The 17,343-nt window shown below is 30.7% G+C and overlaps 2 protein-coding genes across 2 annotated transcripts; one reads left to right on the forward strand and one right to left on the reverse strand.

Moving 5' to 3' along the window:
• Positions 1-510: 510 nt before the first annotated feature.
• On the reverse strand, positions 511-4,445 carry LOC110657698 (uncharacterized). The gene is made up of 6 exons (XM_058153419.1): positions 2,549-4,445; positions 2,386-2,467; positions 2,143-2,209; positions 1,437-1,622; positions 1,250-1,310; positions 511-896 (listed from the first exon to the last, which is right to left on the reverse strand). Exons 1-6 carry the CDS (start codon positions 2,979-2,981, stop codon positions 724-726), a joined length of 1,002 nt encoding a protein of 333 aa, XP_058009402.1. The 5' UTR covers positions 2,982-4,445; the 3' UTR covers positions 511-723.
• A 7,161-nt stretch (positions 4,446-11,606) lies between these two features.
• Positions 11,607-16,926, forward strand: LOC110657697 (putative methylesterase 11, chloroplastic). Its single transcript, XM_021815009.2, has 5 exons — positions 11,607-12,133; positions 13,823-14,059; positions 14,683-14,826; positions 15,406-15,537; positions 16,486-16,926. The coding sequence occupies exons 1-5, from the start codon at positions 11,777-11,779 to the stop codon at positions 16,762-16,764; spliced, it is 1,149 nt and encodes a 382-aa protein (XP_021670701.2). The 5' UTR covers positions 11,607-11,776; the 3' UTR covers positions 16,765-16,926.
• The last annotated feature ends 417 nt before the right edge of the window (positions 16,927-17,343 follow it).

Genomic DNA, 17,343 nt, shown 5'->3' on the forward strand with positions numbered 1-17,343 from the left:
ACAAACCCAAAAAATAAACATGCAATATCAAATTGTCAGTTCATTAGAATGACAATCTATATCCACATTGCACGTGACAAGTATTTTATTACATAATTATATAATTTGCAGTCTTCCATTCATTAGTATCATCATCAACCTTAATTTTATCATATCTAAGTAACAAATAGCTAATTTCTGCTTCATTAATATGGATCTTTTAGATCCATATTTTAGGCTCCAGCACTTGCGAATTGTGATCTTATCATCCTAAGCATTGTTATGTCAACTATGCTCAATTATGAACATTTTCCCAAGCCTATTGCAAAATAAATGATGTTTGGTTTTGCAACATGATTTTGATGTTTCAACTTTCCCAAGACCGTTTCATGTACAAGGTTGAAATACGATAGAGCTTGAAAAGAGTTGTTTGGTCTTACCAATTGGAGCCTTCTGAATGAATGTGCCTTCTACTCTCCAGAGAAAAAAGCATCAATGTTAATGATCCAATAATAAGAAAAGAAGTGTGGCTTGTACACGATGTCAATCCAATTTTCAATTCCCATATCCAGTCTAACATCAATTTGTGCATAATGTAGTCACCTTCCAACTCTGTTCTTTAAACTAATGAAAGCGCAAGCAAACCACAAATATTTATATCAGCAATTAAAAGTGTTGATGATTCTAAAAGCTTATGTCAACTTTAACTAGCAAAACCATAACCAAAATTAACTGAGATAGAAATTATCCCAACGAAGGAAGCAAAGATGATGTGCTCATAACATTCAGGTAGAAACCCCAAGATGCACTTCTTTCAGTGATCGGTTTTTTACCAAATGGGTGTTGCTCTACAAACTTCTGTACATTGTCGGCTTCAGCCAGTCCTTCCAAATAAACTCTAAGATCACCTCCATCTCCTGATATGAATTGCATTCAATTGTCATTCATTGGCATTGTCTTACACCAATAACACAAGTTAAGCACAATATCAAACAATCTAGACCACCAAAAATATCACACAACTAACATACATGACATATTGCACATTTTAATTTAGCTATTAAAATTTTCTTTAAGCTTAAGAAACATATGGCTACGATAAGAAGTAAGAACTGCCATGATCTAGCAGTGCATATCAGCTGGGCCTCACCATGCCTTGAAAGTGAACCTTATCCACCATAAGTCAAAAGAAATCAGTTAAAAAATATTTGGATGGTAATAGAGATCTTAAACATTATAGAACAGTACATTGTACCAAATTGTGTCTTACCTAAAGCATTATCCTTCCTGTCCTGACACTGGTATGAGTAAGGGAATATTGCAGTATGCACCTATAAAAGAATGCTTAGCACAAATTAAATAGTAGTAGTAGTAATTATAGTGGTTTTCCAAAAGTTAATAAAAGTAATAAACAGGAATGGGCCATAAGAATAAAAATAAGGATTACAAAAGCTTACAGGATTAAGCAATGCTTTATAAGGTGAATCATCTATTAACAAGGTATTTGATTCATCATAAAATCCCTTCTCCCAAGGAAGTTCAGGATCATGTTTTTCCCATATTCTCCTCAGTTCCTTGAAAACCAAGGGCTTATGCTTGTTTTCAAGGGTATTGTATCGTGTCATAGTACAGTGTGACACATCCTGCAAAACCACTATTATTATAAGAAACTGTTACAACTACTCTGTTTATTTCCATATCCATGGCAAAATATCACAACTAGTAAATATTTAAACCAGTAGATAAAAGAAATTATTTCCACATCCATGGTCAAGAATTTACATTATGCGTTTAGTCAAAGAAATCTGGAGGCAATCAGTGCAATGCACGAATGCCAATGTATTACTAGTCTAGACTAATGAAGCTTTTCTAGGCAGCAGCTACCACACTCTCAGAGGTAAGACATTTATTTTATTTTTTTGGTATTCGAGGGAGAAACAAAATGAAGAAATTGCATCAAGCACAATCTGGGATAAGAGAAACCACAAATATCCTAAGGTAAGACACATTTCCTAAGAACTGAAAAAAGGATATTGGCAAACAAAGAAACCTGAAAAAAGGAGGTGAAATCAGTTTTTTTATGCTTCCAATATACTTCCAGATTGTCAAATAAACAGCAAGTGCAAATCCTAAGAAAATTGAAGAAAATGTAAATGTACTTACCCAACAAAACATTAACTTGCGCTTCATGTCTCCCATCAAATAGTCAACGATGTTATCCATATTCTTCCTGAAAAACAAAAAATTAAATGTTTTGCTGGCAATAGTTATATACCAAAATGGATTCCTAACATATTGAGAGCAGAAGCAGAAAGAGGATGTTTATTTTAAAACCAGAGTTAGGTGAAATAATCCCAACATTAACAAGAGAAAAAAATGAAACTAAGAATATAGGTTGAAGAGTACTTCATTCTTGAAGACCAGATGCCCACTTCAAATCTCTCAAAACAAAAGTTTAGAAAATCAAGACAAAAGGGTCTCGCAAAAACTGTTACAAGAAAGCAAGCAATTAGATTTAATGAAGTAAAGAATAAACCTTATGTAAATGATATTCAGTTTCATTTCTCACTTGCTTGTCTTCTAATTCTTATGTCTGCTTTGAAACCCTTTGGAGGAGAAGAAACTATATCCACAAGCAACCCATTTAAATCAAGAACAAGAAGTTTTTTCTTCAAGTGACAAGCTGGTGGTCTTATTGACAAAGAAGCCAAACTTTCTGAGAGGACATTCTCTTTGTCACTAATAACAAGTGAAATATGTTTATTAGTTTCACCCACATTGGACAAAAGAATTGCCTCATCGTCACCTTTATCCAATAAACAAAGAGTTGAAAAATTATTCAAATCATCAATATGAGGCAGGCTACCTTCCTCAACCTTCTTATGAGTTGAATCACTAATATCTTGCACATCATGCTTTTTCTGATTTCTTAAACTTGGTAGCTTTTTGAACTCCAAGCTGACTATTGATGGATTATTGATTGCTTCCATGTCCGTGTTCATAGTTACAAAAACAGGATGAGGAGATTTGATTCCACTAACAAGGAATCTTGTAGACTCCTGGTGAATGAATATCCTTGAAATACTCGATATTTTCAGATGAAAGTTATCTTCTACTATTTTCTTAACTATATCAGTTTCTCATATTCTATAGCCTTATGTATCATTGCCCTCATCAAATGGAATCCTGCAAGTGCGGAGAAAAGAATAATAAATGACTTTCAACTAAATTGAAGTAAATATCTTAAAAATAGATAAAATAGAAGTATTACAAATTAGGATGGTAACACCAAATACCTTTCTAAGATAACAGATGGAAATTTTAACCCTCTAATAGAGTTTGAGGATAAAGAGCAAGTAAAAAAAATAAAGTATTTAGATTGGAGTTTTCAGCCACCACAGCCAATAGCCCAAAATTATATCTTCCTCAACTGTATAGTCTTAGTTGGAATTGGCTAAATATGGATCATTATTTTAATATCCTCAGGGCCAAATGCTTTGATTTGTAGTACTGCCAAAAGACATTTAACCATTTTAACTCATAGTTTATTATCTAATTCTCCTCGTCTTCGCTCCTATTACTTCAATCCAAACGCTCTTCCATACTAATGCATCAGTAAATCTATGTTGAACATAGCCAAACCATCTCAAACAGCACTCCTTCAACACTAATTGCTGCTCCACTATGTTTTTGTCTCTACATATTCATCTCAACATTCTTACTTTTGAATACACTCCATTTATGCACATATCGTTTGGTCACTAGCCAGAATTCATAACCATAAAGCCCACTGATACTTATCACCATTTTATGAATTTATCTTCTGCCTAACAGAAACTTCCAAAAGGCATATCTCACCAGTGGCAATCTTCCACATTCAATTGTATTATAAAATTCTACCAAACAAGTAAGGACCACCAAAGAAAATGGAGAGGGAATTATCGGTAGATACTTTCTAGGACTCAGAAGTTATTCCAGTGCTATAAAGGATTATATCATGTGCACTTTAATAACAGGGACCAGTGGAGAACGCGAAAAACAAAATAAAAACCAACACATCCCCAGAGTAAAATGTTCATCGATTAAATGAGTTTCTAGTGCCTATAAACTAGTCTCATCCAAGATTTACAGGCTTTTAGCTATTGAATTATCAAAGGAAAAGCCCATAAAAAGTAAATCAAATACCAAACTTTTACATTAATAAGGATTAATTAACTTAAATAATTTAGTAAATAAGCTGGAAATATCAAAACTGAAATTTTAAAAAAATAAAGAAAAAAAAAGCTAGAAATATCAAAAATAAAAATTAAGAAAATAAAGAATAAAACAGGTTGATGGTACTGAAAATTATGTTATTGCTAAGATAAAACCAAATTTAAAATAATCAACATTCAGCATCATTAAGCTTCGAACTTAGCACATACATAAAGCCAGACATTTTCATCTCCAATTCAAATTTAATAAAAAGAAAACCCACAAATCCAAAAAAAAAAAAAAAAAAAAAAGAAAACATTCTACAGAAAACAGATAAACATCAATTAATTCTTACAGAAAAAAAAAATTGAAAAGAAAAAAAAGGACGAAAGAGTATATCCTATCCTACAAGCTTTTATACATAACAGAAAAAAAAAAAAAAAAGATAAAGTTTGGCTTCTCCTAAGCACACAAACACCATTGATTTTCTAGATTTGAGAGAGAGAGAGAGTTTTGCTACCTTTGGAGGTTTGATGTCGTTTTGATGTGATCGGGAACGTTGGTGTCGTTTCGATGTGAATAGAACAGAAAACGGAGGAGTAGTTGACTAAGGACATGGAACGAGGAGAAAGACAGAAAGAACCGAAGCGGGAAACAAAAAAAGGTCCAATAACTTGTTTGGCCTGGTCTGCATGAATATTTAAATTAATAAAAAAATATATAATTAATTGATATGTTTATATCCCGCCCAAAAAAATTATATTTATAAAAAATTTAATAAATGAATTAAAAATATTTTCAAAAGAATAAGATTTTTTTATGATGGGGAGAGAAAATTGAAGCACCAATTAAGAACTCTGGGCCATGTTAAGCTAAATGAGCCTATAATCATTGGGCTGTGAAGGTTGCCATTTTCAAGCCAACTTATCCTTTTATTGAATGCAGTATCCCACACAATTTGAAGACAACGTTTAATATCATTGAATCAATATTTAATGAATTATAAATTCCTAAATCCGGCTAATTATGCAATACACCAAAAAAATGCTTTATTAGACACAAATTTTTATCATTTTCATGTTTACAAAAGTTGAGAACCGTAATTTTATATGGACGGAGTATATGTTTCAAGAGCACACAATAATTTCTCTTCTAATCTAATCTGAAAATGAATGCATCAATAATATTAAATCAATACATATTAATGCTTTTGAAAATTTTAAATTATAGTAAGTTATCATATAAAATAAAGAAAAATGCCAATATCAATTGATTAACTCATGTAAATTATTAATCTATATGAATTTTACGTGTATTAAATGATGAGAATGAGATTAATCTAATTAAAATGGGTGTGGAACCTCTGTTTGTGTGTGTGTTTGTGGCAGAAAAGGTCTGCACAAAGCAGCACAAACAATCATGCCTCACACACCAATTGCACTTACATTATTTGCATTTCCTTGGGTTGTAAAAAATAAAAATTTTCATTGCAAATATGTGTATGCAAAGTGCAAGAGGCAAGCCTGCAAGAACAAGTGCTAATCCACTTCTTAAGAACCATCACACTTGTTAATGTATTTTGTGGTCCAAACATTTCATGGACCACAGGCAAAATGGCACAATAAGAAGGAGGAGGAGTTGGTGAAGCACATTACCTTAACAAAAGTTGTTGTTTTTAAAGCCAATATTGAATATTAATTGACTTGTTTTTCAAAACATTCAATAAAAGCAGCATATCGGGGCAATTAATTGGGATCGAAGCCATTTGTTTAGCTGCTTCTTGCTTCATAACAGTGACATCAATTGAATGATTTTAAAAGAATTGGAGGCAAGTGCATCATGTGGTGATATCTTCAAACACACAGCATGCCAAAGTTGCAATCGCAATGCCACGTGTGAGTATAAGGGGGGGATTACTAGGATCATGTGTATATCCTGTATGCTATGATTGCAACACCATATACAATTTTCTTTTTTACCATATCTGATATGGTTTTGAAATCTAAACATATGCTTCGTCCCCAGTGGAGAAACAAGAGAGGAAATCACATGCTTTCTTATGATGCCTCGTTGGGTTGCTATCGTTTCTTGGAATTTATAGCACACAAATTAATATCGATGTGAATTGTATGTATCAGGTGGTGGGTGTCTGACCTTACAATTACATGCAAGTCGTTCACGGTTCACACAGTGTAGCAACCCTAATAAATGATCAAAATGTCGGCACAAGCTTATGCATGGGATATATTCAGGATTTTGCCTAACTTCACTTCTTAATTTGTCAATATTATTATTAGTAATGCATGCGATTAAGGATTAAGTAGGATACAATGAACTAAACCAGCTAAAGACATTAACAAAGAATAGCAGAGAAAAAAAACAAGAAGGGAAGGTGTGAATTAATTATTAGATAGGCATATATAGTTGAGAAGTCAATATATATGTAGCTGAGAAAAGAAGACATGGGTGGCCAGTTATAAAGTTAGAAACTTGTAAACCACAACTTTCCAGTCCACCACCCCATGCATATTGCTTAAAGAGCTAAAAGTCGTCTAGCCATTAAAGAAAATTTTCCCAAATTTCAGGCAGCAGCTTTTATAGCAATTCCCACTGGACTGGCTTGCTAGGGACCATTTGCCATTTTGACCTCATGAGGAACACTTGCAATTATGTTGCTCATCATCCAACTATACCAGTAAAAGATGCTGGAAAAGAAAAATGATACACTTTTGAACTTGTTTAAAAGGATAGATGAATAAGCATCATATTTTATAGATTCTTACCTCATTCATCTCCATCTTTCAATTCAAAATTGTAATTGATGTGCCGTGTGCATCTTGCCTATTTTCTTTATCTTTCACTCAAAAGAGAATCTGGGTATGATTTAGTATTCATGAATCATGTGCAACATGGATTTATATATTTATGCAATTGGCTTTCCTTTATCGTGCAAAAAGACATCGTAAAGTTATGATTTTCATCAATATATATAAGGTTACTTTAACAGCTCAACTGGTACATTACTCTTCTTCATTAATTTAAACCAATCATTCCATATTCGCCCCCCATGCCTGGAGGATTTGGTGGAGATGGGAATAATTTTTTAATTTTAAATTAAAATAATTATAAAGCAATTAAGTTTTTTCATGATATCTTATGAGATTCGAAATTAGGAATTTTTCTAAATTTTCACAAATTTTTGTCTAGAAATTACTAGAGGTTCGAAAAGCACAAATAATATTTTTAATTTAAAATATCATAATAAAATTAGTCTCTCATATAGTGTGGGGTGTGCATTATTTAATTATAACTAAATAACTGAGTCAAACTAATGAAATTTGGTTAATATGATAAGAGTGATTTTAGTTGAATTCAGTGTTTTATTAGTAATTTTAAAAGTTTTTAATCAATTATCAATTCTATTATTTTTTATTTACTAACGTTTTCACACTTTTCTATAAATTTAAATTTTTTTAATATTAATTTGATTTAATTAATATTTTAAAATTTAATTCAATTAAGTTTGATTAATCGAATGTTCACTCTTATATATTAATATTGCTAATAATTTTACACCCTTTGTCTCAAGTGCTTTTTAAAGTTACTGCATAAAAATTAAGAAAATCATTGAATAGACTCATTTTCATATAAAAAAATTACTAATAATTAATTAAAGTACTCTTATATTTAATTAAGATAGAGAAATGTGGTAAAAAAGAGATAATTACATTAAAAATAACAATAAATAAGGATAAAATTAAAAAAATAATAATAATTAATATTTTTTAATTTTTAAAAAGGTAAATAAAATAGATTAAAAAAATATATTTTAAAATATCACTTAAAATGGAAGGTGGGAGTATAATTTAACTTAACTTCAAAAGGGTTGTTCTCATCATAAAAAATCTTTAATAATATAACATTTTTTCATTAATCGGTAGTGCTTTAACAATTTAAATTCATATGATATATTGATAATTGAATTTTAGAAAATAATCATAAAATTTGAATAAACATTACTATCAATCCATCCTTACGCAGGGGTGGACCGACGTTATTTTTGGGGGATTGCCTCCTTTTTATTTTAAAAAATTATAAAACTTTAATTATTTTCAAAGCTATATATATTTGCAGAAGAAAATTCATTATATTAATTATCATGTAATTGTTAATTATTTCCTCATTCCCACTTGTATTTTTTGTCAAGCACAAGTCAGAATTGCCTTTTTTTTTTTTTTCTAGTGTTTGAAAGCCATATGGTTTGATTTGGAGTTGAATAATTTTCAGAATTATGAACATAAAATTTTAATTAAAATGAGACAAAATTAAAAAAAAAAAAAACATGAAATATGAAATATATCATATATACTTCAATTCATTTGATTCTATTATAGTCTGTCCATTTAAAATAAATGAAATTTTAATATTAATATTTATTATTTTTCACTAATTAATTTACTGTAAATTATTTATAAAATCTCAAATCGTTCTCACTATATTATTACTTTTTCTATTTACTTTTATCTATTATTTAAAGTTTTTATACAATAATTAAGAAAGTAATTAAATCACCCAAATACTTTTTAATTTGATTAAATTATCTTTTATTTTACCTAATTAAGATAAAAAGAAAAATTGTTAAGATGAATTTTAGAAAATTATATAAATAATTATTATATTTAATAGATATAAGGGTAAAATTAAAAATAAATAATTAATTTTTTTTAATTTTTTTAAAATAATAAATAATTATAGGTAAAATAACTTCTAAAGAGCAACAGATAAAAATGAATGGAGGGAGTATTTGAAGGGAGTATTAAATCATTATTGTCTTGTATGAGAAAAAAATAAATGATAAATATTAATATATTTAAACACGAATAATTATGGTAAAATAATTTTTAAAAAAATAATACATCAGAGTTGATGGAATATTTGAAGAGCATATTGAATCATTATTATCTTATATGAGAAAAAAAAAATAATAAATGCCAATATATTTTAGTAAGATCATACAAGACCTATCAAGAAAATTATCAATAAGATACCTTTACCAATTAATGAAAATTAATTATGATTAGAAATGATAATTCCTTTTCTTAATTACTGAACTTTTTAAAATTGGAAAATAAGAATATTGAAGGAATCCAGTGATGTCCCTCATCAATTCTGAATTTAGTCAAACAATGACATAAAAGAAATGGCATAGCCTAATTACAAATTTTCCATTCAAAAATCAATGCAATAAACTTTTAAATTGATTCTATATGTAATAAGAATATGCAATTGCTCTTTAGAACAATGATGCAAACTAAATACTATAATAAATTACATAAAATTTAATTTCTCAAATTATTTTATAATAATAATAATAATAATATAATAAATTAATTAAACTATTACAATATTATAAAAGATAATTATTTTAGGAAAATAAATGTTGACCCTCTCCCAACCCAACTTATTAAATTGTATAACACAACCAATATATTTATGTAATTCGCACTTATATTTATAGGAAATTTAATTTGTGAATTTCCCATAATTATGACAAAAAATTTATAATATTATTTAGTATAAATGGATAAAATTAATAATTAATCCTCCCACAATGCTTTTAAATTGAAAATTAATTAGTCGTATTGTAGAAAATATAAATTAAATTTCATTTCATTTAAAAAATTAACTTAAAAAAATTTATTTAAATCTTTTATATAATTCAAACAACTCATTTCAAATTGACAATAAGATGTATTCTTAGGAAGATGGCTATCATATGCAAATAAATTTAAAATAGCATTCAAAAAGCATACCAACTTCAAAGAAAGATGCCTCTTCTAACTTTATTTATTTATTTTGTCTTTGCTTTTTTTTTTTTTTTGTTGAAACAACAGAAATGTGGTCCAAAACCAATTGACAGCCAAAAAAAAAAAAAAAAAAATTGAATTGTTGATTCCAGGAGTGGAGATGTGGACCGCACATTAGTACATTGCAATTGAGAATATTAGTTTTTTTTTCTTATTATATTAATTAAAAATATAAAAAATTAATTTTAACATATTTTAATTATAAAAATATTAAAATAATAAATTCATTTTTTAAATTATTTTTTGATAATATTTAAAGTAATATATTTAAAAAATAATTTTTTTTTAAATCCTTAAACCTAAACCATTTCAATCCTAAGCACCGACTAATATATTCTTAATTTTAATTCGGTGTTTTATTTAATTTAATTCGATTCAATTTGATAATTAACTTTATTTAAGAAAAAAGTGAATAACCTTATATTTTTAATTTGAAATCAGATTAAAATTATCAAAATCGATTTAATCTGATTTCAATCAAACCAGTTTCAATCCTATTTTAATCTAAACTTGAGCCAAGCCTATATCTAAGTCTAGCTTCAATTTTTAACAACCCTTGATAATCACACATAAGGAGGAAAAAGTAGGAACAGTGATGAAGACGTTTAACGAGAGTGCTAGGAAGTTTCTCTCTATAATAATACAAACAAAACACCTGAAATGTCTTTGTCCAAAATGCGAAGAAAATTCTTCATACGAATTTGAATTTGGTTCGATTGGCTTCAGTAATTAATAGAAATGACCAAACAATGATCACACTCGATCATACCCCGTCTGCGTTTAAGCTGCACATTAATTATACTTGTCTTGCAACGGATTTTTCAATTAAATTTTCAAGGCTTTGTTATTAATAAAATTGTAATAAAGAAAACAATTAGTCACTAATTAAAATAATATTACTATAATATTGCATTAATTTTTTAATTAATTATATATAAAATAATATGTAAAATAATAAAAAAATAATTTTGAGATAAATATTTAATAATATTATAAATTTAAAAATTAACATTTAATTATTCTAAATAAAAAAAATGAAAAAAATAATTTTTCTTTATCTTTTAGTGCTATGGTAAAAAAATTATTTCATTTTATTGATTTTTTTTAAAAAAAAATCACATTAACGAAGTAATTAAATTTATTTATTTTTTAATAAAAAGTATATTTTTTTTATATGTGTTATCATGGCGAAATGAGAAGGCGGCACGAAGTTCCCACCTTCCGAGTTCCGTCTAATAATTTTGTTTGACCTTAATTGGAAAAGTTAGAATGCCAACCACTAAATATATATACGCATTTAATTAATAAAAATTATTATCTACAACCAACATATTCTTTTATATATATATATATATATATATATATATATATTTAATTGAAAATTTAATCTATTCTAACTTTAAATATTTTGGTATTCATAATTTAATTGGTTGTAGTTAAGTATTTCTGTGAATTTTTATATAAAAATATATATATTTCTGTGAATAAAAAAAAAAAAAATCGGCACAATATACTACTAGAAGACATCTTTGTCATCAACTCGACACGCTTCCTATAAAAGTTCCTCCTCTAAATCCCTTCAGTAGCCTCTAGCCATTAGCACTGCCACCGACCATCGTAGCTGTCACCTGAATCCTGGCCCTCCTGTCTTCTCTCCCTGTCTCCATTTTTCGCTGTAGTGAATATATACGCATATCGTTTCTTTCTAGTTTTTCTCCTATATACATGAACCAGCAATGGGCAACCTGTGCACTTGTTTCGCACCCAAAACAGTGAAAAAGAAGAAATCTACAAAGCGTTTACCCGGTAACCCGCAGTCAGTGCCCAATTCAAGCAACCGGTGGACTCGGATCCGGTCCACGCGCAAAGACAGCACTGATTCTTCGATTCAGGAGCAGGCTTTGGCTGCCGCCATTCTTTTCAGGCAGCATCAGCAACAGAACGGCTCCGGTTCATTGCCGTTTGATCGGTCGGCTTCGTTACGGTACCCGAATAATTCCGGGTCGAAGAAAACCCAGTTGCCCCGAAGCTCTAGTTCGAGAGCCCGGTCCCTTACTGACCCGTTGCTGCAGCCTCACCAGCTAGTTAACCAGGTTCATATCCTTTTCCGTTTTGCCTAAAAGATATAGTGTCAATAACGGACATGCATATGCATACATATGGTTTTGGGTTTGTTAATTATGGAAATGATAGGATTTATATTTGTTTATTTATTTTTATGGTTTTTGTGTTTAGAGAGTGTAATGGAATATGGAACTAGTGGGATTATATGCTTGTGGGGTTAATGGATTTTGGGAGATGTTGCGATTTACCTGTTAATTATTGGAGATGGAAGATCGTATGATTTCCATGTAATATTGCATGGTGGTGGTTTTTGGGTTAAGTTGCTAATTATGAGTGATTAGGAGGTTGATTTTATGGTTGTCATGTTGTATTATCTTGCATGTTGGTTGGAGGAGAGAAATAATGATGTTTGGAGGCCTTAATTGATGTATGAGTTTGATTAATTGTGTCTGTGCTAGTCTGGGTCCTCTGGGAGTGATAGTAATGATGGCCCCAGATGGTAAAGTTTGGTCTCTAATTATAATATATTTTCTTTCTTATTATTTAGTTGTCCATTATGCGTACGGATTGTTTAGAGTCCTAAATTGGCTTGTGGGTTGGACTAATAATTTGTTCCTTGCCTTATTTTTATTTTCTGATATTTGGAATGTACATTTTAGTCTTTAATGGCAACAATCTTTTTTCCTAGTTATGCAATGATTTGCAATCTCTCTCTCAGTTTCAGGATGTGCTTCACTCATGGTAATATTATTGAAAATGAATTGACCAATTTGATTGTATTCTTAAGCATGCCTCTTTGTCATACCTAATCATAACTCCATAAGCACGTCTAAAATTTCATGAGCTTACCATTTTGAGTAATCTTTTTCCTTTCTATTTGCTCTTAAATGCCATTGATATCATCCCATCAGAGATAAGCAACCAAACGGAATTTTGTTGAGTAATAGATTCACGCACTCATGTTTCCCTTATTTTATGCCACTTCAAACTATCTTAACTACTTATGTTAATTCATTTATGGATTTATTTAGAATTTAGATGCATATGCTGTTTGTGCCTTCTACTAGGGTGAATGTGTGCTAGTCATTGATATCAAAAGTAGGTTGTTTTATTCACTTCCAACTTCTGTGAGAATTTCAACTGAAAGTGTAGTACTAGGTTGCTATTGCAATTCTTATTTGTGCTCCGTAATGAGTAACTTACAGTACATCCATTGGCATAACTGAAAGAGGCCAAGAATCAACTAATGATTCTTTAACATTTTTGAAAAATCCAAGAGGATGACTAATTAGTTGCAATGAACATTGGAGTCCTTGTGCAACCAACACCTGAAATCTTGTACGTGTCAGGTATTTTGATCACTTAAGTCATGCCCTTAGCCGCAGGGGATCATCCTTGAGTGTAGTTCATTGGCAAGTTTATGAGAATCATACTCTTTTTCAATGTCTGATTTCTTGTGCAATTTTTTTCTTATTACATATTTTATTGTAACATTTAGAAATTTTCTTTTGTGTACCTACTATTATGTGCCTTTAACATATTGTTTGAGTTTCTTATATAAATTTTTAAGGTTTTACATTGTGATTTGATTTTCTAAACAAGTGAAATATTAAGAAGTCTATATTGAACAGAAATTTTGGCTTTTTTCTCCTTCACTTTTTGTTGCTCTTACTGTGAAATTCAAAATTTTTTCCCCTAACAGTTCTCATTTTCAACAGGATATTAAGCTTGATGATCTCGAGACTAATCATCTTGTTCTTGTCCATGGGGGAGGCTTTGGTGCCTGGTGTTGGTACAAAACAATAGCTCTCCTAGAAGAGGGTGGTTTCAAAGTTACTGCAGTAGACTTAACAGGCTCCGGGATTCATTCTTTTGATACAAATGGCATTACCAGTCTTTCTCAATATGTGAAACCCCTTACCAATTTTCTTGAAAAACTTTCTGATGGGGAGAAGGTTGTTTCCATTTCTTTGTAACTTACCTGTTTCATTTTTATATGTGCTACTTTTCCTGCTTTTGGTTGGGTTCAAAAAATTTTACCTATTACAGTGTGTCATCAACAATAACGTACTCTAGTTGGTTTCTTAGGAACATTCAATGACAGTGTTAGCTAGGCATTTTTCATTTGCCTGTAAGATTTCAGATTTTGTTGCACAACAGATTAGTGTTTACAAACCCCTATTACTTAGATTTGTGCAAAGTTTTCCTCTACTCAATACCTCTAAGCATCATTTTTCTAATTTTGCGTAAATAGAAACTTTGCTTGGCATTCTGTTTTTTAATTAAAAACTTTTTTTTTAACTAACATACGAGAAAATTATCAGAAATTCTTGTCATGTCTCTCACTGATTGCTTTTGAAACGCATTGAAATACATGATTGCTTTTACTAATTTTAAATGGAAGGTCATGGGGCACAACTTCTTTTTTCTTTAATATTGAAGGCAATGTTGCTGTTGACTCTCTCTCAATTTATTGCCTTTTCTGTATGAAGTTTCAGGTTCAGTTTTGACTTATTTGCGTTTGCATTTGAAAAGCACAAACTTTTCTTTAAATACATTATTGTGCTAAATAATGCAGGTGATTTTGGTGGGGCATGATTTTGGTGGTGCTTGTATATCATATGCAATGGAGTTGTTTCCCCATAAAACATCAAAGGCTATTTTTGTTGCTGCTGCAATGCTGACTAATGGACAGAGCACTCTTGATATGTTCTCACAACAGGTTTACCCTTTGCTATGTGTCTGTTGATTTGAATGCAACCACTGATTTGGAAATATTTTTATGTTTGAAATTTCTCAAAGTGCATTAACTGATGACAGAATTTAGGATCCCTGTTATATGAATTGCTTACCCTAATTTTGTTTTCAATTTTGCATTGGAAAGATGCTTAACCCCAATTTGGAATGCATGAACATGGTTACACACAAAAATGTGACATCTAGGTTGTGATAGAACTAATTTCTTTTTGGTTTTCTGAATCTTTTATGTAATTGTTTCTAGCCCTACCCAATGTTTAAGGTTTCTGCATTTTTCTGTGGCTGCATGTGGATGTTTTAGTTATAAGATCATTTTTAAATTTATAGAAATTATGTCTCATGTCCTCAAAACATTTACTAGCCTCTTGATTAATGTATGCCTGTATAATTTTAGATCTGAATGATAGTTGATTAGATCATATCCTTTTGGTAAAGTGTATTTAGATGTAACACTGCCATCTCAGCTTTCCATGTTACTGGTGAAGTTCAGGTGTATAGGTTTTTTGCCCCCTTCCCTTCTGTACTAATTCAAATATGATTGCAGGCAAATTCAAATGATTTGATGCAACAGGCTCAGATATTTGTGTATGCAAATGGGAATGGCCATCCTCCAACTGCTATTGATCTGGATAAATCATTATTGAGAGAGTTGCTGTTCAACCAGAGTCCTGCCAAGGTATGCTTGATTTCATGTGTAATTACTGTTAAAACCTCATTCTTCATTGTTATACATATTCAAAAGGCCACTTAAGTTTCTTCATAATATGGGTATAGGACTCTGTCATTATTAGAGTTTGAGATATATGATCAAGATCAACTTAATCATTGGCCTAGTGGTCCCTGTAGACAAGTGATTTGGGAGGGAGAGGGTCATGTCCCGTTTTGTAGCCTAGGCTCGGCATACCCATTGGACAAAAAAAGGAAGTTTGAACATGCAGATTTATGCACATATAGGCATGCAATAGAAGTTCAGATAATGGCTGCTAAAGGAGTCTTATGAGGTTTCTAACTATCGAAATGTCTGTTCTTTGATAATCATTCATTAATGCGATTGATGTTAGAGACTTGACCTACCATCTTGGTTGTGCTTTGACTTGGCACTGCAAGATTGTGATTATTTGTGTATGAGGTTACATCTTGGAGGTGGCTGCACTCAAGTATCAGCTGCAGCTAGGTTTATGGATGGTTAAAAGTGTAGTTTTGATTGCTTCTAGTTAACAATTTGAGGGTGCACTTAAAAGTTATACTACTTCTGAAAGCTGCTATGCCTTATTTGGCTACATGGTTTGGTATCAACACTGAAGGAAACTCAACTAGTGTAAGAAAAGCCTACCAAGCTCTTGACTGGGCTATGGCCACCAATCTTTTATTTATTTTTTTTAATCTTTTTTCTTGTTTGAGCCTTTATGGCTCTTAGAGATGCTGGAAATCCTCTCAAGGGGTGAAGATCTTAAGTATGTCTCTTTGGCATCCAGAGGAATTTCTTAAAAATAAGTAAAGATCATTCATTTTGTTCTTTGTTCATAATTTTGACTTTGCATATGAATGTGTATACACATAATACGTATCATTTTTTTTTTCTCTCTCTTCTGTTGCTCATTCCTTCTTGTATCTTTTGGTTCAGGATGTTGCATTAGCTTCTGTTTCAATGAGGCCTATCCCCTTTGCACCAGTTTTAGAGAAGCTTTGTCTTTCAGATATGAAATATGGAACAGTTAGAAGGTTTTATATAGAAACTCCAGAAGATAATGCCATACCTATTACACTGCAGGAAAGCATGATAAACTCAAGCCCCCCAGAAAAGGTTTATCATTTAAAAGGTGCTGATCACTCACCTTTTTTCTCCAAGCCTCAGGCCCTTCACAAGATATTGGTAGAGATTTCTAAGATGCCTTCGACCTGATAGTTTGGTAATTAGATGACATATTGGAGAGCCTTTATTGACGGGTTTTAAAAATGCTGCTCACATTGGCTCTCTGCTACTTGTTAGAAGAGATTTTGAGTTTTGTAAATGCTTATGTCATCCGGTTCCAGCGCTTAATTCCCATAGAAAATTTCGACCCTATTGCCGGAGCCCAAAGATGTTTATATTTTTCTTTCTCCCTGTTTCACTCGGGTTTATCATGCATTCAAGACATAACGTATGTGGTGTGGTGATTCACTAGGACTTGCATGCTGGTGTCCTGTGTTCGTGGCCGATAAGTCTCGGTCAATTTTTAAAATTTTTTATATATGGAGAAGTCGCATCATATTTGAAGTTAAATTTTAGTAAAACTAGATTTAATAAAGAATGCTTCTGTTGAGCATGTGATCAATACGCCATTGACCTAAAGAAAAAAAAATAATTTTTTTTATAGTAAATTTTATGTTTAAATTAAAACTCTGTTATCATGTCATTTTCATCATTGTTGCCAAACTACACCGTTAGGTATGCATTGGTACCAATTACAATATTAATATACGGTGCATACCCATCTGTTGA

Source organism: Hevea brasiliensis, chromosome 9 (assembly GCF_030052815.1).
Source record: "Hevea brasiliensis isolate MT/VB/25A 57/8 chromosome 9, ASM3005281v1, whole genome shotgun sequence".
NCBI lineage: Eukaryota > Viridiplantae > Streptophyta > Magnoliopsida > Malpighiales > Euphorbiaceae > Hevea > Hevea brasiliensis.

What these genes read in the sequence shown, in the direction of transcription:
- LOC110657698 (XM_058153419.1), bottom strand. Translation starts at nt 2,981, where the DNA reads ATGAACACGGACATGGAAGCAATCAATAATCCATCAATAGTCAGCTTG. An exon ending in ATAAAGCATTGCTTAATCCT is followed by an intron (nt 1,311 to 1,436) that starts GTAAGCTTTTGT and finishes ATTCTTTTATAG; the next exon opens with GTGCATACTGCAATATTCCC. An exon ending in CAGGAAGGATAATGCTTTAG is followed by an intron (nt 897 to 1,249) that starts GTAAGACACAAT and finishes AATTCATATCAG; the next exon opens with GAGATGGAGGTGATCTTAGA.
- LOC110657697 (XM_021815009.2), top strand. Translation starts at nt 11,777, where the DNA reads ATGGGCAACCTGTGCACTTGTTTCGCACCCAAAACAGTGAAAAAGAAG. An exon ending in AACTTTCTGATGGGGAGAAG is followed by an intron (nt 14,060 to 14,682) that starts GTTGTTTCCATT and finishes TAAATAATGCAG; the next exon opens with GTGATTTTGGTGGGGCATGA. An exon ending in TTGATATGTTCTCACAACAG is followed by an intron (nt 14,827 to 15,405) that starts GTTTACCCTTTG and finishes ATATGATTGCAG; the next exon opens with GCAAATTCAAATGATTTGAT.